This window comes from Oryzias melastigma, linkage group LG9, assembly GCF_002922805.2.
Source record: "Oryzias melastigma strain HK-1 linkage group LG9, ASM292280v2, whole genome shotgun sequence".
In the NCBI taxonomy this organism is placed as follows: Eukaryota; Metazoa; Chordata; class Actinopteri; order Beloniformes; family Adrianichthyidae; genus Oryzias; species Oryzias melastigma.
This window is the reverse complement of record NC_050520.1, coordinates 15,617,743-15,638,334: the sequence shown is the minus strand read 5'-3', so window position 1 is coordinate 15,638,334 and position 20,592 is coordinate 15,617,743. Positions and strand designations below refer to the sequence as shown.

General features: G+C 39.8%; 3 protein-coding genes and 1 long non-coding RNA gene across 6 annotated transcripts in view; 2 read left to right on the top strand and 2 right to left on the bottom strand.

The window, feature by feature from the left end:
* Positions 1 to 1,201, bottom strand: part of cyfip1 (cytoplasmic FMR1 interacting protein 1) — a 37,236-nt gene extending 36,035 nt beyond the window's left edge. Inside the window, exon 1 of one of the 3 annotated variants that reach the window (XM_024278500.2) lies at positions 1,023 to 1,201. The gene's annotated coding sequence lies outside the window, so the exon portion shown is untranslated. Of the gene's footprint in view, positions 1 to 846 lie in introns of all 3 variants that reach the window. The other 2 variants (XM_024278498.2, XM_024278497.2) reach the window with 2 other exon arrangements.
* A 760-nt stretch (positions 1,202 to 1,961) lies between these two features.
* On the top strand, positions 1,962 to 4,950 carry LOC118599146. Its single transcript, XR_004948439.1, has 2 exons — positions 1,962 to 2,220; positions 4,531 to 4,950. It is a non-coding gene; the product is annotated as an uncharacterized LOC118599146 (long non-coding RNA).
* Positions 4,951 to 4,952: 2 nt separating this feature from the next.
* Positions 4,953 to 15,651, bottom strand: tubgcp5 (tubulin, gamma complex associated protein 5). The gene is made up of 23 exons (XM_024279241.1): positions 15,518 to 15,651; positions 15,363 to 15,416; positions 13,955 to 14,063; positions 13,285 to 13,381; positions 13,131 to 13,210; positions 12,916 to 13,048; positions 12,672 to 12,789; positions 12,367 to 12,456; positions 12,189 to 12,282; positions 11,871 to 12,114; positions 10,833 to 11,035; positions 10,641 to 10,756; positions 10,300 to 10,568; positions 10,025 to 10,223; positions 9,017 to 9,205; positions 8,760 to 8,942; positions 8,131 to 8,215; positions 7,928 to 8,048; positions 6,551 to 6,696; positions 6,170 to 6,295; positions 6,016 to 6,098; positions 5,791 to 5,891; positions 4,953 to 5,279 (listed from the first exon to the last, which is right to left on the bottom strand). The coding sequence occupies exons 1-23, from the start codon at positions 15,649 to 15,651 to the stop codon at positions 5,233 to 5,235; spliced, it is 3,021 nt and encodes a 1,006-aa protein (XP_024135009.1). The 3' UTR covers positions 4,953 to 5,232.
* Positions 15,652 to 17,117: 1,466 nt separating this feature from the next.
* The window catches only part of chst7 (carbohydrate (N-acetylglucosamine 6-O) sulfotransferase 7), a 6,206-nt gene continuing 2,731 nt past the window's right edge, over positions 17,118 to 20,592 (top strand). Inside the window, exon 1 of the mRNA XM_024279388.2 lies at positions 17,118 to 18,763. Within this exon, the coding sequence (XP_024135156.1) occupies positions 17,487 to 18,752 (1,266 nt within the window). The 5' untranslated portion in view covers positions 17,118 to 17,486 and the 3' untranslated portion in view covers positions 18,753 to 18,763. The remainder of the gene's footprint in view (positions 18,764 to 20,592) is intronic.

Here is a 20,592-nt window from a genome sequence, read left to right as displayed (position 1 = left end):
TGGAGTGGGTTTTTGACAAACAAAATATGCACTACACTGGTGCATAAAGTTAATCTAGACCCCCTTTGTCTGGTTTTAGCTTTATATTATTTTAAAAAGAAGAAACTGAAACACAGAAGACAAAAATTAGTTGACTGCAGTATCTTATCACCATTTTCACCCTGAATTCCAACAATTGTGAGAAATTCCAAAGGAATCTTGTGTCTTGTAACAAAGGAAAAATAGTAGTTTTTGATTTTACTGAAGGATTTTTCAGAAGAATTATATTACATAAGCAATTACAGGACACTAATAATGAAAGTTGTGCTAACGATGCTGGGATTTCCGACAGTTTTTTACATTACAAAGGGGGCAGTGAAGGTAACACGACGTCAAATTCCTGAATTTGACTTGAACTTTTTGGGCTGTTGGACAAAATAATATTAAAGATAATTTACATCAACTCTGCTGTTGCTGCTATGACAAGAAAACAAAAAGTTTTAAGTAACTTTAAAAACAAAATCAGAGCAAAAAAAAAAACCCCCGTATTTATGGAATATTAGGAAAAGCTTTGATGTGCTCGTCCTCCCTCCCGTCCCGATCCCTGCTCCGTGCCGTGGCCTGAGATTAGTCACAGCTCAGGCCTGTGAGCCAGGAAAATGGCTTTACTTTGCAACAAGCTGTAAGCTAATTATTCCCTAGCTGGTTTAATTAGGTGGCCGTGTTAGATAAGACATTTAAAATGAGCGGAGGAAAAGAAAAATAGACCAGGAAAATCGAGTAGCAAAACTTTTCTGTTACTTTTGGGCGAGGTAGGTGGAGATCCACACACTGAAGCCAACTTCGAAGTCAATCATTTCGACTCACCCGGAGTTGTAGCTTCGCTGGGAAAACCTGTGCTCGGTCAGAGCCCACTACACCGCCATACAGTCCAAAAGCCCGATCCTTCCGCCGAGCCTAACCGCCCGGGTTTGAACGCCCACACCGCAGGGGGGTTTCGCAGTCGTCGGCCGGAGAAATCTTTCCCTGCTCGGAGTTCTTACCATGGGCGGAGGAGCAAAGTAGAGCAGGGAGTTCCTGTCCCTGAAACAGGGAAACTCAACAGGAAACTGCGCTCTCAGCTGCGGTTCGGGCCTCCTCCGCTAGGGCAGGAGCGCGCGCCCAGGATAGAAGGTGCAGTCACAGGAATGTAACCTGCCTGTGGTATGGAAAGCAAATAGTGCCAAAAACAATGCGAGGAATTTCAGTACATTTTAGATTCATTTGACCTATAAAATGTAACTTTGAATCCACATTAACATTATTTGATAAGAAAAATATCAAATGAAATAATTATGCGTATATATTTAATCAAATAAAATTACATTTTACACATGTTTTTATTCTCAACTGAGAGCATTGGATAAGAGTCAAAACATATTCAACTTAAAAACTCCAAACATTTCCAGCTAGTTTCCCCTCTATTTTAAAATTATTGTGCTTGCTTTTATATTATTTATTTTGGTGTAAAGCAGTTTGTGATAGATTAAGTATAAAAATGGCTATATAATTAATTTCATGTTATTTAATTCAATTGACATACAGACCCTTTGGAAAAAAATTAGAACATCATGGAAAAGTGTATTCATTTCCTCAATTCCATTAAAAAATAAACTTTCATAGAATATAGATTCAGGGCCCACTGTTTCAATATTTGAATTGTGTTCAAATATGTATTGTACATTCTTTTTATCTATCTAACTATATATATATATATATATATATATATATATATATATATATATATATATATATATATATATATATATATATATATATATACATGAATTGGGGTTCTGGCTCCTAAAACCCTAAACCACAAAAATAAGATTTCAAAAACTTAGAATACTGTGGAGAAATGTACCCAAATTCTTCAGAACACCAATGTTTTAAACTGAATTTCATTAATTAATTATCTACTAAATTCAAAGCACCTGCACAGGTTCCCCAGATGTCATTAAATTGGCCCAGTTTGGTTCAATATGGGAAGGACTTCAGATTCAGAGGAAGCCACAGTAGTTCATAGCTAAGGAGACTGTTCACAGAGCTCTGTGTCCAAGCAGATCAAAAGAAATTCCAATGGAAAGAAAAAATGTGGCAGGAGATGCACCAGCAGAAGAGATGAATATGGGCTTCAGCGGATTGTTAAGATTCAAGAACCTGACAGACATGAAGAAAGAGTGATATGAGGTGTAAATGGAAGTAAGTTGTGATTTGTCCACAGCATTCTAATTTTCCTACAGTCCTTTTTTTGTGGGCTAATGGGATGAAACGCCAATTTGTGTAAAAAAAAAAAATTAAATTTAAAAGTGGGTTCTGGATCTATGAAAGTTAAAATTTTTTTTTACAGAATTGTGGAATTGAACACACTTTTTTGTGATATTGCATTATATGTAATATAATGGGACACACACGATTCCTTTAGTCATGTTTTGGTTTGTGGTGCTTAATGAAATGTTACTTTTCAACAATCCCACTTGTATGTTGTAGCCTATGAGCCAGGGTCATGACCAATTTAAAAGATTAAGAACTAATAGTGATAATAGATTAAGAATAGTAGTGTTTTTAATGTGTTCTTGTAGAATTTCCAAAGGTTCAAGGATGGCTACAATGGCGTTATGCTTAGTAAGCTAATACAAAATATTACACTTTGTCAAAATGAAAAAAATGCTGATTAGTTATATTATATAATAAATAAAAACACCAATTTGTGAAAGAAACTTAAAATATTTCTTTTTCCTGTAAAAATAGCTGCAGCCCTGCAGATTTTTTTTTTACATGCCTTTTTTTTTTAATATGCCACCTGATACTCATGTACTTATTATCATGAACTGAAGCCTCCACAGATCACAGGAAGCCCAGTTGTTTTTCTGTTCACGCTGAAGTTGTGCAAAGTTTCCTGCCAGAGAGCAACAAATGTAACACTTTGGGTGAGGATGCTTTTTACAAAGCTGGCTGTATGAATTTCATTAATTCACATCCGCGTCTTTGTGTACTAACTTGGCACCTTTTCCTTCTGCACGTAACAAACAAATTTGCGAATAAGACACAAGTTGTGAAAAGAGCTTGCGGTGATAGCTGAACTTCACACCCTCACAGGAAACTGTTAACAGATCAAGTGCATAAGATAAAACCATATATTTTTATCTGATTCATCTTAAACTATAAGGAAGGAAAATAGTTTATTAAAATGTTTTGACTTTCAAAGCGTATTTGGAAGTAAAAATAAGAAAATCTGCTTTTAATTTTATTCTAATGCAAGAAAATTGCATGTTAAGTCATTGTAATCATCTATGCTATAAATTCTTAAAATGATGCAAAGTTCCACATGGTTGACTTATCTCAGCACCACATGGTTATTCTGGTCTTGTTAAGAACTTGCTGGTGTTTCGGTACAGTAGCTCTCAACAGAGCATGAAAGGAAAATGAAAAAATTTGTTTTATACCCCAAACTACAGCGGATTGATTTTAGGTTGTTTGCATAAAAAAACACATGCGTATTTATAGTCTAAACCCACTCATTTGGAAAAAAATATTTGTAATAAATTTTCTGAGGGAAAAAAAAAACTGCAGCTATAGTAAAAACTTCCTCAAAAAATCACTGTTGCATTTCCAGTGTAGTTTTTTGAAGAAAATTCACCCAGAATCCTCCAATTTAAAAAACAAAAAAAAAAGTGTATGTTTATTTTCTGTCTGATCATGGAAATTTATTAAATAGTCATTTTTTTCAAAGACCATATAGTGATGGATTTCTAAGATCAACAGGCTAAATCAACACAACTCTGTCAATAGTTTTAAATTCTGGCCGGTTTGTCAGTCATGAACCTTCATGGATCCTGCAGTCCTCCAGCACACATCTGCTGATCCATCCACACTAAAACTGAAGGAGAGGCGTCTTTTTGGTATTTTGGTCCTGTTGGAACGACCTGAGGGATGATTTCAGGCCCACAGAGGGTGTAGATTTCTTTTTTTTTCCTTTGTGGAGTTGCATGCTGTCCTTGTGCATGTGAGGGTTTTCTCTGGTGTCCTCCCACAGTCCAAACATATACTTCATTGGTTGATTGGTGACTCATAATTACCTTAGTGTGCATGCGAATGTGGCCCTGCAATAGACTGGTGACTTGTTCATGGTGAACCCCACCTTTACCTGACAGTGGTTGTGATAGGCTCCAGCAACCCAGCAGATTTGGAAAATGAAATATTTTCATGTTTAATTAATCATTTTAGCCAATATATATTTTTTACTTTTATTTTGTGCTTCCCCTGTTGGATCCTCTGTCTCTGGAGCATTTGCTGTTCCAGTGCAGTAACTATTACTGCTCTTCTGATTTCATTTTAATGTTCAATGTTAACTTAATGCTTTAGGTTTAGAGAATGCGAAGTAAGGGGGTTGTGATCCACTTTCATTTCTTTTTTTGTGTGACAGTGAGTTAAAAGTTATGTTTAAATAGATTGATTAAAAATTCAACTTCTTCAGAATACAAATTGAAATAAGTCTGCTGCTTCTTTCAGAGCTTTAATGTTGTGGAACAGGAATCCGTATCAGACGACAGCCTGACGAGGTTCATCATTTGCAGTTCTCCTTTGGTGTTGGTCACAAGTTCGTGTCACTTCCTCTGGTTATTAGCACGTGCAGAGCTGTGTCTTCATCAAGCGTCACTGCAAGTCTGGATGCTTTTCTCAAAGACATACATTTATTGTATATTTGTTTTGTAGCAAAATTCTGAGATCTGAGGCAGTGAGCTGAAGAATCAGGGGGATGATGGATTTATCAAAGATAATGCAGAGGATTCCTGATGAATGATATCAACTTTACAAATTCTCATTTTAGCATTTGCCATCCAATATTGTTGAATTGTCACTAAACTGTAATTTATTTTAACTTTGTCTGAAAACAATTTCTCTTATATAAAGGAAAAAAATGCCAATAGATACATGTTTGAATGAATTTTATTTGTTTTACAACCTTTAATTGATGCATTTGTAAAAAAAAGAAATTTATCAACTGCTTAACAAAGTCTCTTCAGATTTTCCTCAGATTCAAAAACTCATTTATACAATTTATTTTAATATTTAAGAGCAAAAACAAATTTACAGATAATATTTACAGAGGTAAAGCTGATTTATGCTCAGGAGGCTTCATGACTGACAGCACAATGCTGCAGCTGGAGAAAGGCCTCAGAGAAGCACGGCTGAAGTGTTGGACGCTGAGGCTCAGCACTGTTCAAATCCTGCCATGAGGGAGAGCGCCAGAGACTCCACTGGGAGAAAGAGAAGAGCAGTATTTTTGTAAACAAATTATGGTCATCTTTAAAGACCCACTCTAAGGAAAACCATGTTTTTAACATGTTCTTGAAGCACTTTGTCATGATGGAGAACTTGTATAAAATAATTTATGATAAACTGTGCTTCTGAGTATTTCTTTAAATTGTGATGGTTTAAAAAAAAAACTCTGGTTTGTGACGCATGCCAAAATCTCTCTGCTCTGCTCCAATTTTAATCATCTACTTGCAGACAAATGGATGATGGGACATCAATGGAGGCTTACTTCCACTACAACAGTCCCGCCCACAACCCAGAGGTCAATTTCTAATGAGCTATTGTCACTCTGGAGAAACTATGTCTTAAATAATACAGATTTTTGGATAAAAACCGCATAATCCTAATCAAAAGCCGACTGGGAACACTTTTCCAATAGAAAGTGATATAGCTGGAGAGGGACTTTAAAAAGGTGCTTTAGCAAAAGGTGAAGCGTGTTGAGGTTTCACTTACAGTGTGGAAAAGAACCTCGACAAACGGCCTTATTGAGGATGGTCACCAGAAACATGTGGCAGTTCTTGAAATCCGACTCCATTTTATCAATAGACTCGATTCTAAACAAACAAATACAGTTAGCTTCAAATTCTATTTGTTTCAAGACTAAATATTTTAATTAAAATGCCTGGTGCTGTCAAATAACTTCAGTGTTTAGCGTTTCTGTGGCTTTAGCACTCTTACTTCCAAGCTCCGGCCTGCCATCGGTCAGAGAAAATCAGAACAAGGTTGAGAACCTTCATGATGGCCTCCTTCACAAAACTGACCTGAGGAAACACGAGAGGTCGAGTCATTCCGGAGAACCAGAACGAGCTGAGAAAAGCTGCAGGTCATTTACCTTCTCCCTCAGCAGGCAGCGATCGTGGATCGTTGCCAGGTACCTGTAGTGGATCTTAATCAGCTGGTCCAAGTCCTTCGCCTCCTGGACTTGGTGCTGGAACTCAAGTCCGGTGCTGTGCAGGATCTGTCACAGAAACCATGCAATAGGTTGGCCTTTAAATCAGAAGTGACTCATGGGGTTTCCATCAGCTGACTGCTTCTAAAGGAATCTTCAGTCACAGTTGGTTCCATTGAAATGCGAAACTTTGACCACAATTTATCTTTTTTTAATTTTAGGTTTTTTAATATACAACAACATTTGCTGTTTTGTATTTTTGGTATAAAGTTTACAAGGCCAAAGGTAGCAGTGTCAGCTTGGAGACAGAAGCGGTCCTCTCACCCTGGTCATGATGTAGTTGTGGAGGCTGTTGACAAAGTGCATCAGCTTCACTCGCAGCAGACACATCCTGTGAATTTGCTGGTTTAGTGGTTCCTTCATTTCCTCAACTCCGGCTTCTTCCAGTTTTTTCGTGACATCTTGAAAATCTATGAAAGTGAACAGATGAAACATTAACGTTCTGTCACACACCGATCTGTTATCCTAAGAGATAAATGATTCATCTGAAGGTCTGCAACCTTCAACTCTGAAGGACCCATTCAAGTTGATTTCTCACTGACTACAACCCAAAAGAAGCCACAGAGTCTTCCTTTACCCTTTTAAGAAAATGTTCATTTTGCATTAATAAAACATAAACATTAAAAGAAAATAGAGTTTTTAAAATTTTTGACAGAAGTTCCTTTCAAAATAAAAGAGACCCCGTGACATATGATCATCTCAACACAGTAAAAGTAGTAGTAGTAAGTGTAATGTCAGCAGTGATTAAGTAAAAATAGTTAATATAACTGTTGTTGATGCATCTCTACCAGAAATGTAAATCTAACAAACCAAAATGAAATCCAAGTTAATTAAGGGATTCCTGCCATATTTTATGAACACACTTAAAATTCATTAATTTCTTCAAAAATAGAAAATCTGCTTTATAATCCGGTCTGCTTTAATACTGGTTGAGCTTATTGACGTCTATTGATTTTCTGTAGTACAGATCAAGACGCACAAAAATGTGTCAAAATATTGTAGTCTGACTTGTGATACACACTGCCCTCCAACTGTTTGTTAATGAGTTAAAGTTTGAGTGAGCTTACTTTTTCCCCTTTACTACTTTCTTACTTCTTACTTTTTAACATTTAACTTTCTTTAACAAAAGAGCCACATGTCTCCGGAGCCACAGGGTGCAGACCCCTGATCTAAGGGGATTATTCCCCTGAAATAGACACAAATGTGTGTAACACAGTTCACCTTTCATGGTCTCACTCTTCTGATTATTTTTTATGCAATTTTGCCTACTTTCTTTCTTTCTTTTTTTATTTACAGTGTATTATGTTCTGTGATCTTGTCAACCTCCTTTGTGTTGTCCCTTTACAGACACACGGCACATGCAGATTCCCTGAAATCTTTGATCGCGAGCAAATCTATGAAACTGGACTTATATGTCTAAGAAGGTGTGAACTTTGAGACTTTAAGCAAGAAAAAAGGTGTAAAAATTTTTGTCTGTCTGAGAAAAGTGCAGAAAGTGTGTAGTGAGAGGCTGTACACCCTTAAAACATCTATAATCTTATTGCACTGTTTAATTAGAAGGAGCTTGCAGGGGAAAGTGATAATGAATTGTTAATTTCCTGTCAGTAAACAAATTCCATCAGCTGTGATCCCGACTCTTACCGCTGAAGCGAAGAGTGTCCAAGCTGTATTTGGCCCATTTGATCTGCAGCAGGAGCAGAAACACCTGATTGTAAATCTTCTGACACTCCGAGCTGATCACAATGTCAACGGGCCAGGGAACCTGTAGAGATGTAGGTATGCACTAGTCAGCATGGCTGTTCCAAAAGCATGGGTGACATGGCTCTGTGCATTTGTGCGCTTACCTTGTAACTCAACGTAAGGACCTCTAAATTATTAACGGGATGCTTTTTCTTGGTATGATCAAGGATCTCCAAAAAGACAGATAACCTACAGAACAAACATCATTATGAGTTTATAAGCTCCATCTTTAGTCATTGTTTGATCCATTGTAAAAGTGTCCCGGTGGTCATTTAATTATGGCTATGCTGTTTTTAGCCAAAAATAAACAGTTGTTTTCTAGAACATAGCAACTGTCACTCAATACCGAGAGCTCTCTGTTTACACTCACATCCCCAACCTAACATTAGTGATGCAACAAAAACGGTAAGCAATATCGTAGCTATCTAGTTGTGCAGTTTTGATCCAGATTTCAGCTCAGGCGAGGAAAACAAAGACGTACATGGATGTATTTGTAGTGGAGCAAGGAGCTTGTGACCCACCAAATGTATTTTCTGCATCACAAATAAGGTATTTTTCAAACTGCATTTTTTTTTGTCAACTCCTGATTCATAAATAGAAAATCAGAAATGCAACTTTAGGCTTAATTTTCTTTATACATGTCCTCTATTATGAGAAAAATGCCACAAGAACATGTTAAAAACAATTTTCATCCAATTTGGGTTTTTATTGCACATCTAAAGTGGTGCAGTACCTGCTACTGTCCTCCAGGTTGCGCTGTCCAACTGCTTCCTGCAGCTGCACATTGAGAAAGGAGGGCTGCTGCCAGCTTTCCTTCTCCTGCACCTTGTCAAAGATGGCTGTGTAAAAGTCATACATTGTGTCTCCAGCTTCCAGCAAGAAGTAGTTCCTCATTGCTTGGAGGTATTCCAGCAGCCTGCAGACATATAGAAAAGGAGATCAGACGCTCCACGTGGTTGTTTTTTCATGTAGACATCAAAGGCTGCTCACTTGTAGTCTTTTTTCAGCGTCTTCATCAAGTTCCCACAGCACTCGATGTAGCGCCTCTCAATGTGGGGGTAGAGGCAGGAGCGCAGGGTGAGCTCGAACGACTGGCAGGTGACGGACTGAGAGGAGCGGTCCACGATGAATTCATCTCCTGAGAAACGCTCCAGGAAGTCACTCTGCTCCAAGTACAGCCTGAGGAGAGGAGAAATATGGTGCGATTCAGGACTTTACAAATGAAGCCACAGAGAGAAGAAATGTAACAGTAAACACCAAGTTTGGATTCATTTAAAACCAGATGAGAAGATGCAGATAAAACACTTTCAGCCATCAAACATTAAACATTTAAATGCAAGTAAAGATTTTTTGTTGTTTAATGACCTATTTAAAGTTATTAAACCGATGTTATGTATTTCCTAGCACCAGCAGCTCCATGCTAATGTAGCTGGCCGGCGACTGTGAGTGATGTGAGTGGAAGTTACGTCCAAAATTGAAGAGACTATTTTTCCAATATAGAGAATATTGTCAATCTATTATTATTGCAAAGCAAGTTGTATTTACATAAATGCAGAATTTAAAAAACGTATAACTTTTTCAGTTGTATAACTGAACTGCATCAATTTTATAGAACCATCAAAAGGATCCATATCACCAAAGCATACAGTTGAAATTTGTGTCTTCCTACTTGATGACTAAATTATTTTCTCTTATTTATTTTTTTTCTAACTATTGCTTCTTTTATGTAACTTATATACATTATATTTTACTCATAATTCCCCCACTGTAATTATTCTGTGTTGGAAAATTATCATTTTTATCATTGTTTTGTTCAGGATGATTGTCTAATTCTTTTGTAAATGTTTGTATTCAATAAAGTTTAAAAAAAAAGACACTATATTTCCACAACTCTGTTTGGAGGGCTAAATGTAGGGGGGTAGGGGAAGAGCTCAGATTCAGCCTTAGTCTGTGCACACTTTATATTCTGAGCCACACTTAGTTAGAAAGTTGTCCTACCGAGCAAAGTTAATGGCCAACAACGGGTCGTGCATGTCGTCCATCTCCAGGTGCTGAGATATGATGGACTGCATCCTTATCAGGCTCCTCTTGGTGGCCTGCTGTGCAGCCGTGCAGTCCATCGGTGATTCATCCTGACTGCAGAGGCGCGACTGCACCGACTCCAGAAAGAGCGTGTACAGGCTCTTCCTGTCCGCGTCTGCAAACCAGCATCTTATCATTTGGTCACAGATACAAGCATGAAGGTTCCCGGTCACAGTCGGGCGGGGGCTGACCTCTGCAGGACTTCTTTGGCTGCTCTGCTTCCTTGCTGTGCAGATTTTTCAGCAGCTGCATGGACTTCCCGGCCATGATGATCTGCTTCAGGACGGGCTTGAGGAAGGACACCATGGTGAGCTGCCTGTTGCTGCCGCCCTGCTCGCCTCCGGAGCTGCCGCTGGCCGCGTCGCTCAGCTTCTCCTCGTTCTCCACCGTCTCCGACACGCTGTACAGAGTGTAGGTGGCGTACCAGAAGTCTCTGTGGTTTACTGGGACGTCCTTGTTTCTGGGAAAAGTAAGGAGATCAAAGAAATTGGACCAGAAAATCAAGATGGAATATGACACTTCCACCACAAACCTTTGAATGATGAACTCTTTGGCAGGGTCAAAGAGATGACCATGAACGATCCACTCATCCACAATCTCCAAATATGGTCTGACAGTCTCTGTCCACAAAGAGAACAGCAGAGCCACCTGGAGAGGAAGGAGTCACAAAGCCTTTGAACATCTTGTAAATGAGCTTCACAGAACAGTGAAGTAAAGCTCTCACCGTCTGCTCTGACGCTTCCCCGACGCTGTCGTACTCGATGATGGCCTTGTACAGGGTGTTCAACAAGTGCGAGGCCCGCACCACGTTTGTGGTAGCAGGAGGAACCTCAGCCACCCCCGTGCAGAAGACCTTATGCAGCACTTTGATCTGAGCCAAATGAGGGCTGAGCCGCTCCAGGACTCCGGACAGGGTCACCGTCTGGTCTGTGAAGGGACACGAGGCGTCAAACATGCACTCCAACAACAAAGGGACTCGTCGGGGGGCAAAAACAAAAGCCCTCAGCCAGCTCCACAGTGACGGCAGAGGGAAGCAGATGTTTATGTTTGACAGTTTACGTCCACGACTGTGTTTACAGTTCAGCTTGAAGGAGAAGACTCTCCTCTGAAGTGGACGAAACAATCAGTAAATGAAACAACCGACCTGCAATTTATCAAAGTGGAAAATTTTGGAAGAGACAGAATAAAACACTTTTCACTCCAGACTGGTTTTTTAACCTCAAAGCTGTGAGAATTTCTGCCATTTTTTGGTTGGAGTTTAAAAAAAAGGGTCAGCCAGCTGCTGCAATAAAAATATCCCTCCAGTCTATTCCCTTGACTGTAAATGAGAACTGTGTGTGACATCACTCATAGAAAATGATTTACTTCTAGCATCAATCAAATGAAGTCAGTTAAGTTGCCACTTTTTTTTTTTAAAGATATGGATGCCACCGGCGTCATGTTGGAGCCAAACGATGCCACTAAGCAATGATTGGTCTGAGTCAGCATTTCTATGGCAACCACACCCACCAATCAGGAGAGAGTTTGTTGGAAGGCCACACCCCTATCAGTTGAAATCGGTCAAACGTTTTGAATGTTCGGCCACAAACAAAATTTAAAGAAGTATCAAGAATATGTAATGTTAATGGTAACTCTGACAAATTTAATGATTGAGTAATATATGTCTACTTCTCTATAGAATTCTTTTTGGAGCCAGCAGGTACTTCTTGTTTGGAAGTCACTCGGTCCAGTTCTCATATACAGTCAATGATGCTGTACTTGCCATTGCAGATGAGTTCTTTTTCAATCGTGGTCAGCTCTTGCTTGAAGCTTGTAAAGTACTTGTTGAGCGCCCACACGAAGGCCTGGTACGTCCTGAAGGGGGGCTCCGAGCCCTTCCTGGAGCCATGGGAGCCGGGGGGGCCGGGCTCCGAGCTGTACCCGGTCACCTCATCGATGAAGCTCTGCAGTCGGCACACGGCCTGGCCGTACGCCGCGATGTTCTCCAGCACGGAGTGCAGGCAGTTCTGTGGGACAGGAGAAGCTCAGCTCCATACAAATGGCCGGCGTCCACAAAAGGCCCTTCAGGTGCTGCACTTACGCTGGTCAGATGAGTCACCACCACGTCATTCCTGACTGACACTTTCCCATCGTGGTGCTGGAATATGAAGTGCTTCTTGATGCCGCAGAAAAGCCTGCAACATTACAGATACAATTGAGATTTTTCTCTTCGGTGATCTGAGGATTTAAAAGGAAGGGCTGGTACAGAGACATCTCACCACAGCGTCTCCCGTATGACTTGGGTCTCTGTGACGAAGGCTTTTTCTTCAGGCAGGTACAGAGGATCAGTGTTGTACAAGTGTTGATCCCTGGAAAGACAGACAGCAATTATGAAAACAATTCTCAGATGTTTCCTTGGGTTAACATGCTCCTGATGAAGGAGATTCCTTCAAATTCTTCTGAAAATCTTGAAACTTTTAATATTTTGGGACTATAAGTGAAGTTGTTTTCTTTAAGGAGAGCTTTTAATAATTCTCGTTTTTTCATGTTTCTCGTGTTACCATTTCTGTGGATTAAGTCTTACCAAACGTTGAGTAAGTTAGAGTGCAGGTGGAGGCTGTGAGGGAAGCGAGGAGCATGAGCCACCCAGTACGGCGTCACCACGTGTTGTTCCAGCCAGGACCGGGCATCTGGCTCGCCAACTGGATCATCAAAAAAAAAAAAAAAAAAAAAGAAAGCACTATGTACAACCAGAAAATCCACAATACTCTTAATAAACCGTTTTCCTCAACATTTTGTGTCCCGTTTGCCGAGCAGCTGCTTCACACCTGTCCACGTGACTGGAACGGCTTTGTTGTTGTCCTGGTCCTCTTGAGGTGTCCTGTCCAGCTGGATGCCAGAGTCCTCCCTGCTGATTGGCTCCTGGCTGTCGTCATCCTCGCTCTCGTCCTCAGACCACTCCTAAAAAAACAACAACAAAACATCCCAAATCAGACTTTCACACAAATTAGAAGAATCCCAGCTTTTGTCCTCGGATACTCACAGGAGTATCTGGAAAGGGTCCGACGTCTACGTCCTCACCCTCCATCAGATATTTGCCCCAATCAAAGCTGTCCTCTGGCTCTGCGCAGACACAGAACAATTTATGACGGATTTAAAAAACAACTTAGAGTCTAATGTTAGAAATGTCAGCTTACCTGCTTCTCTCAGTCGGGGTCTCTCAGTAAACTCTGTGTTTGAGGGCGATCCAGACAGGAGGAGCAGCAAAGATAGAATACCATAGTGTGCATCCGTCTAAGAGGGGAAAATACTGTCAAAAGAAACGTCCTAAAAGCTGAAATGTATCAGCTCTTCTCCCTTTTGTTAAAATTGTTCAACTTTAGCTACAAAAGCTGTGAGGATGACGAAACCTGCTGCCAAATGAACCAGCACAACAAATATCCCATCAGTATCTGATTTTTTTTTGTTGTTCCACATCTGTGCATGTGTATGCACAGAAGGTGAAGACAGAGGAGACCACAAAGGAGCCTCGTAACCAAGGCAACCACAGTTTCTTTTTGGCAGAGTACAAATTAAGAGCAGCAACAAGTGTTTTTTTTTTTTTTTTCCCAGACATGTTTGTTCCCACATCAGCAAAGCTAACGCTGCAGCACTGCGATGTTGTTAGAAACAGATGGTTTAGGATTTTACAAGAATCAGAGGCTTATTGAACAAAATATGTCAGAAATATCAAATCCCAGCATCTTCTGATGGTTGCATTTTGGGGGTCAATTTGTTTTTGATTGATTACTAGGTTTTTGGACATGTAAACAATCTCAGACCTTTTTACCCTCTGGCCTTGTTTTATTTCCGTAGGGTCTTTCCTACCTTTGTTCCTTCTGTATTTGGCAGAGGGGAGTTGAGGAATTCTGCAGTCAGTCTCCTCCAGCTTCCTGCTTTACTCACATCGGAGTGAACCATCAGCTTTTCATAGATCCTGAAAACAAGACACTGTGAAATTAGCACATTCATTTAAGTGAGACTTCACGATGGCAATGTGCTGCTTTCATTAACAGAACATGAAGTAACATCCATCCATCATGTAAAGGATATAACTACTTATTGCCAAATAATAATAATCCATAAATTATTTATAGTAGGAGCAAATTCCTATAATCTAAGAACAACAAGATACTTAAATTACTGATGATACAAACTAACTGTAGGGGATTTAGTGTGTCTGTGTTCAAAATTATGTTTTAAAGTCTGGGGTTTTAACAAAAACAATGAAAATATTTTAAAGTTTAAAAACAGTCTTATTATTATTATAGCTTTGCCTCCATCTCCCCTTAGACTAATGCAGGGGTATGGGGATGCTGGAGCCTATCCCTATGACTTCCCAGACACACACCTAAAGGATAACCCATCAAGGATATTTTTAGACGGAATGAGGAATCTGGAGTGCCTCAAAACCAGGAATGTGTTGCAGCTCCCATGAAGAATTTATGTATATCAATTAACCCAGCTTTGCTAAAAGGATAAAACAAATATACCTCATCAGAGCTGCAAAGTCTAAGAATATGCATGAGGAGGCATCAACTCTCAAGAAAAACAACACAAATTACAGGTAATGTTTATGACAAACTGTGAATGATCCTGGATGAATCCGACAATTGAATTAAATGAAAAAAGATTGATGTAGTGTGAAGGATTGAGGTCAGATTTATAAACATTTAAAATTAGAGGTTTGTTTTTGTTGCATTTTATGCACTTTTATGCAACAAATAGATCCAGAGAAACAATAAACTTTGAAGTTCATTGAGTTTTGTTTCATGTTCTGGCGAGGGACGCTCCTCAAATAAATATTAATTTATGTCATTTTCTCCAAATTTGCTGCTTTTGCAACAATAAGTTATGATTTATCTACATGAATTTGAGCGGTGTGATAAACAGTGTAATTCTGGAGCAAATATTTAATATCCGAATATTGTTTTGACATGGATTATGCTGTTTACTGACTGTAGGGGTGCGAAAACAAAATTACTTTAAAACCAATGCACTTTATTTAAATATATATAACCCCAAAAAACAGCTTTTACCTAATATTTGAGTTCCACCAACTGAAGAATGTAATTATAATTGCATACATGATTTGTTTATGAACTTCATATGATCTTGTGGTGATGCTTCGTGCAGCCTCTAAATGTTGACGTATAACCAAAAAAAAAAGACAGCTAAGCAAACCAGAACTCCTAAAACACAAAACTAGAAACAAAAGACAACATTATTCACTCACCCATTTATGCTGCGTTCAACTTTATGACTGTCGACGTCCAGAAAACTGTGGAACCTTTTAAATAAAATGATATTTTCAGTCAATGATTAGCTGTTGTTTGCTAATATTTACAGTTAGCAGTAAGCTAGCTTCTACGCCATCAATGTTGGACTCACTTAAAATTTGACCACGTAAATTTCAGCGCACGCTGGAAATTCTGGTCCTCCTCATCCTCGATGCCGCTGATGCGCCCGACCAACCTTTTCGTTTCTTTCTCTGTTTCTTTTTCGAAGGTGCTCCAGTGCGCCATGACGCCGTCAGTGCAGCTGCGGTTAGCATCAGAGGTTAAGCTGCAGCCTGACAGACTAGCAGCTGCCTGGACGGACCGCTTTAGAGCAAACTGTGATCAATAGCTGCATGAAATGTTCCAGTGGGACACAGGATAGTGCAGCAGCTCTAAAAACAGTCCCGCGTAATTGTGGCCGCTGAATGTGTAGTGCGCATGCGCGATGTGATATGTTTATGTTTGTATGATCGCAAAGTATCTTTTTTCCCACGTCATTTTCTTTATCTCTTCCTTTCCCCCCGTTTTTTATTTTACTTTTCTTTTTTTTTTAATAAAGAGAAATTATAGTTCACTTTGGTCACCATGGTTAAGAGCAACAACTTCCGGTTCAGAAAATCAAGTAAAAGAAAAATAAAATTAAATTTTAAAAGAAACCGAAAATATTATTTTTTTATTCCGAATGTATGCTGTAAATTGAAAATAAAATTCCCTGATTGTTTTCTATTTCCACTTTCTTCAATTCAAGAGTACACGGGCCATTGCCTTCTTGAAAGTTAGATTGAAACCAGGGTTGCCAAATTTGATTGACAATTTCTTTTATGTAAGCAAAGTTTGAATGTCACCCAATTCATCAAAACCTAACCAAAATTCAACACAATCAGAATAGTTCATCTGCCATGGATTTCATAACTATTTAAAGCTGTTGGAAATAGATTAAAAAACGGAACTAAGATGGAAATGAAGTGCTTGACACACTATAGAGAGCTTATCCAAAAAACATCTTAATTAGGGGGGAAAAAATCATTTTTTAACTTTATTTTTTGCTGTATTTTAATGTTTTTGTCATAAAAAAAATATACGTTTACATTTTATTTTAAACAATTTACAATAAATATTAGGAAGTAAGCACAGTAAAAGTTAAGTTCTGAATTTAAACTAACATGAAATATGCATGGTATGGAAGGTTTCTTTGCACAGAAAACTCAAAGTAAAATACAACTCTCAATTGACAATTCAGTTTGGAATTTGATCGACTTGAAAATGCATTTTGTAATTGACATTTTAATGCTTAGTTCAGGCTTGTAATGTGGAAATACATTTTGCATTTTGAGTTTTAATATGAAAAATTACAGTTTAATCTTACTATTTTAAAAAGAAAACAAGATAAAACCAAAATCAATCATATTTTAAATTGTCATGGTCATTTTGGAACCATAATTCAATTGAAAATTCATTTTACAGTTTACAATTCAATGTTGAGTCATGCATTTTAGAAATGCAGTCCACAAATGACTGCACAAGTGCTCTAAAAATCAATTCAAGTTCTTCAGAGACTTTAATATTATGGCATGCACTTAACCTGAGATTTTATAGTTTCTATAAATAAATGACCATTTGACGTTCTCTTTATTATTTAGAAAAAATATATATATTTTTATGTTGTACAAATCAGAACATTTGAGCAGGCCAAAAACGTGTTTTTCTCTGCCCAAAGTGCTCAAAACCAGTTCATATGCGCTGAAAACGCACAATCTGGCAACCTCGGATGGAACGTCTTCTCACAAAGCTCCGCCTCCAGCCTACGTACTTGAAGAAATTGCTCTACAAATAAGGATTTAAGTTGAAGAGATTTATTTGGAAAGAAAAGGAGAGATTGTGATCTTATCAAGAACATGCACGTTTTAAAATTTATGAGCAGAAACGAGAAATCAATCGTAAATGTATTGGTTGAGAGGGCGTGGCCAATTTTCCCCACATTTATAAACAGTCTCGCCTCGCATAACTTTACAGTAGCGTCTCTCCTTCTCGCGACACTCTTCCCAAAAACAGAATTCCAGTCGTGTTTTTGGCAATAGGAGATGAAGAGGAGGTTAAACAAGAAATTCTTGATTGTGATCGTCGCATATTCGGGATTACTTTTGCTAATCGCGTACGTGTTAGATTACCGGGATAAATCCGCCGAGCACGCCAAGCTTCCGCAGCAACAGCCCAGATGCTCAGATTTGGAGAACACGGTGGCGCTTCTGTGGGATAACAATGGCTTCAAAGTCAACGGCAGCGACGCGGCGGAGGGCAGATTCAACAGGAGTCATCCGCGGATCCACATCTACCTGCACGCCACTTGGAGGACCGGCTCGTCGTTTTTGGGGGAGTTGTTCAACCAGCACCCCGACGTCTTCTACCTGTACGAGCCCATGTGGCACATTTGGCAGGCGCTGTACCCCGGGGACGCGGGCAGCCTGCAGGGCGCGGTGCGGGACATGCTCAGCTCCCTGTACCGCTGCGACTTCTCGGTGCTGAAACTTTACGCCGGAACGCAGAACATCTCCACGTCCTTCATCTTCGGCTGGAAAACCAACAAGGTGATCTGCTCGGAGCCGCTGTGTGACGCGCACAAGCGCCACGAGATCGGGCTGGTGAAGGAGGACCAGTGCGCAAAATGCAGGAGAAGGGACATCAGGGATCTGGAGGTGGAGTGCAAGAAGTACCCCGTGATGGTGATCAAAGGGGTCCGCGTGCTGGACCTGAGCACCCTGGTCCCCTTGATGAAGGACTCTGCCATAAACCTGCAGATCATCCAGCTCTTCAGAGACCCCAGAGCCGTGCACAACTCCCGCCTGAAGTCCAAGCAGGCTCTGGTGAAGGAGAGCATCCAGGTGCTGAGGAGCAAGAAGCAGACGGACAAGTACAAGCGGCTGCTGGTGCCGAGCAACAGGATGAACCGGGCGGAGAGCTACGTCTCCAGCGCCATGGAGCTCATCTGTGACAACTGGCTGGGTGACATGATGCTGGTGACCAACGCGCCCCCGTGGCTGAGCAGAAACTATGTGCGCGTGCGCTACGAGGACCTGGTCCTGCACCCCATGGAGGAGCTCCAGAGGATGCTGCGCTTCGCCAACCTCTCCTCATTTCCAGCTCTGGAGAAGTTTGCGCTGAACATGACGCGCGGACAGGGCTACTCCTCAGAGAAGCCCTTCCTGATCTCGTCCAGGGACGCAAAGGAGGCCATCTATGCGTGGAGGGAGCGCCTGAACGTGGAGCAGATCAACCAGGTGGAGGCCTACTGCAGTGAGGTGATGAGGCAGCTGGGGTACGAGAGAAACAACGTGGACAAAGCAGCATGAAGGGGAAGAAGGTGAGTGTAAAAAAAAAAAAGTCTGAAAGTTAACGCGTTAACCACGCACCAATTGAAGAGTTAACCGTTAACATTTATTAACTTGAGCACATCTTTAACTTTTTCAACCATTGACGCAATAATTCCAGTAGATCCTTCAAAATCTACTGGAATTATCGTGTCAATGGTTGAAAAGTTACAGTAAATCATAGAACAAACCTTAGAACTCAGGTGCTAAAGGGTTAAGGCAAATTAATCTTTTGCTTTAACTCGGCGGTTAATGCTTCTACAGCATGCCTTAAAACACTTGGTCAGGTATTTTCTTACTTATACTATGGTTATTGACATAATAAATAACTATTATATGGTTTTTAGTGGGTGGCGCAGTGGTTAGCGCTCTTGCCTCACAGCGAGAAGGCCCCGGTTCGAATCCCGGCTGGGACCTTTCTGTGTGGAGTTTGCATGTTTTCACCGGGGACTCCGGCTTCCTCCCACCGTCCAAAAACATGCTTCATAGGTTAATTGGTGACTCTAAATTGTCCCTAGGTGTGTCTGTGAGAGTGGGTGTGTGTGTGATTGAGGCCCTGCGACAGACTGGCGACCTGTCCAGGGTGAACCCCTCCTTCGCCCGTCAGTAGCCGGGATAGGCTCCGGCATCCCGCGACCCCGAAAGGGAAGACGCGGACCGGAAGATGGATGGATGGATGGTTTTTAGTACTTTAATTTTGCTATTTTTTTGTTTAAATTGCTTTTTCACAAAAAGCGGACAATTTCATCCGTTGTACGGCACCATATTGTCATCTAATGTATCCAGTATAACACAAAAGTGCGATTAATCTGGTTATTTTTGTAATCAATGAGAGCACTAATTAAAATAAATGTTCTAAATTTACAGTTTTGTTTGTGTTTTCATATTGTGATTATTCAAATTTAATAAGTGGTTGGCAAATACTGCTGCTAAAACAAAAATAATAACAATCGCGATTAATTTTTTCCAGTTTGCGATTAATTATTTAATTTATTTTAATCAATTTTCAGCCCTAATTTTTTTTTCTTCTTCAGATAAAGTCTAAGATTAGACAGCAGGTGGTTGATGGTGCACTGCTGCTGGCGCATTTACAGACGCACTTTTGGCACAGGAAGTGTGCTCCTCTGCTCTGGGGCTCCATAACCTTTGACCTGCCTCTAAACAAGACAAAAAACAAACCACAGGAAAACAGCAAATCACATTTTTAGTCATTAACAGAGCGTGCAGTCTGCAGCAGTGTCTGGTTTGAGGTAGTTTCCCCCCCAAAGGTGAGGTTATTCTCTATTTAGTGGTTGTTTCATTTGCAAAAAGGCTCAATAATAATGAGAGAGGAAGGCTGTTTATGGATTTTATCATGGAGTCATAGTCCAATCAATCATAAAAAAACATAAATGCAAAACAATAAAATATTCAGAATGATAAAAGTCATGAAAATCTCTTTAAAGGAAAACAGATAAAATGACAACATTATAAAGAGCACAGAAAATAACTCAGGACAGATTTTGCATATTTAGATATAATCAAATCTACATATTTCAGGGAATTGTTTTTATTTTATTTTTCCTTGCATTGCAGTTTCTCTTTGAGTTAAAGTCCCGCTCCAACTTTATTTTTATTTAATGTAAAAGTGTTCCCAGAGGTCCTTTAACTCAGTTTATGCAGTTTTTAGGCACAATCAAGACATTTTGACGACATGCATTCTCCAGCTAACAGGAGTTCAGCTGAAATTTGCCACTTAATTGTGGCAAATTGTGATTCAATTCCGATTCAAGAGGCAACAATTCAATTATGAAACAATTATCAATGCATCCCAAATCTGCAC

Excerpts from the sequence above, each read along its gene's own strand:
- tubgcp5 (XM_024279241.1), bottom strand. The coding sequence starts at position 15,651 with ATGGCGCACTGGAGCACCTTCGAAAAAGAAACAGAGAAAGAAACGAAA. Across the intron at positions 13,211-13,284 it reads ACCCCGACTGAGAGAAGCAG|AGCCAGAGGACAGCTTTGAT; the intron begins GTAAGCTGACAT and ends GTGTCTGCGCAG. Across the intron at positions 13,049-13,130 it reads GACCCTTTCCAGATACTCCT|GAGTGGTCTGAGGACGAGAG; the intron begins GTGAGTATCCGA and ends TTGTTTTTTTAG.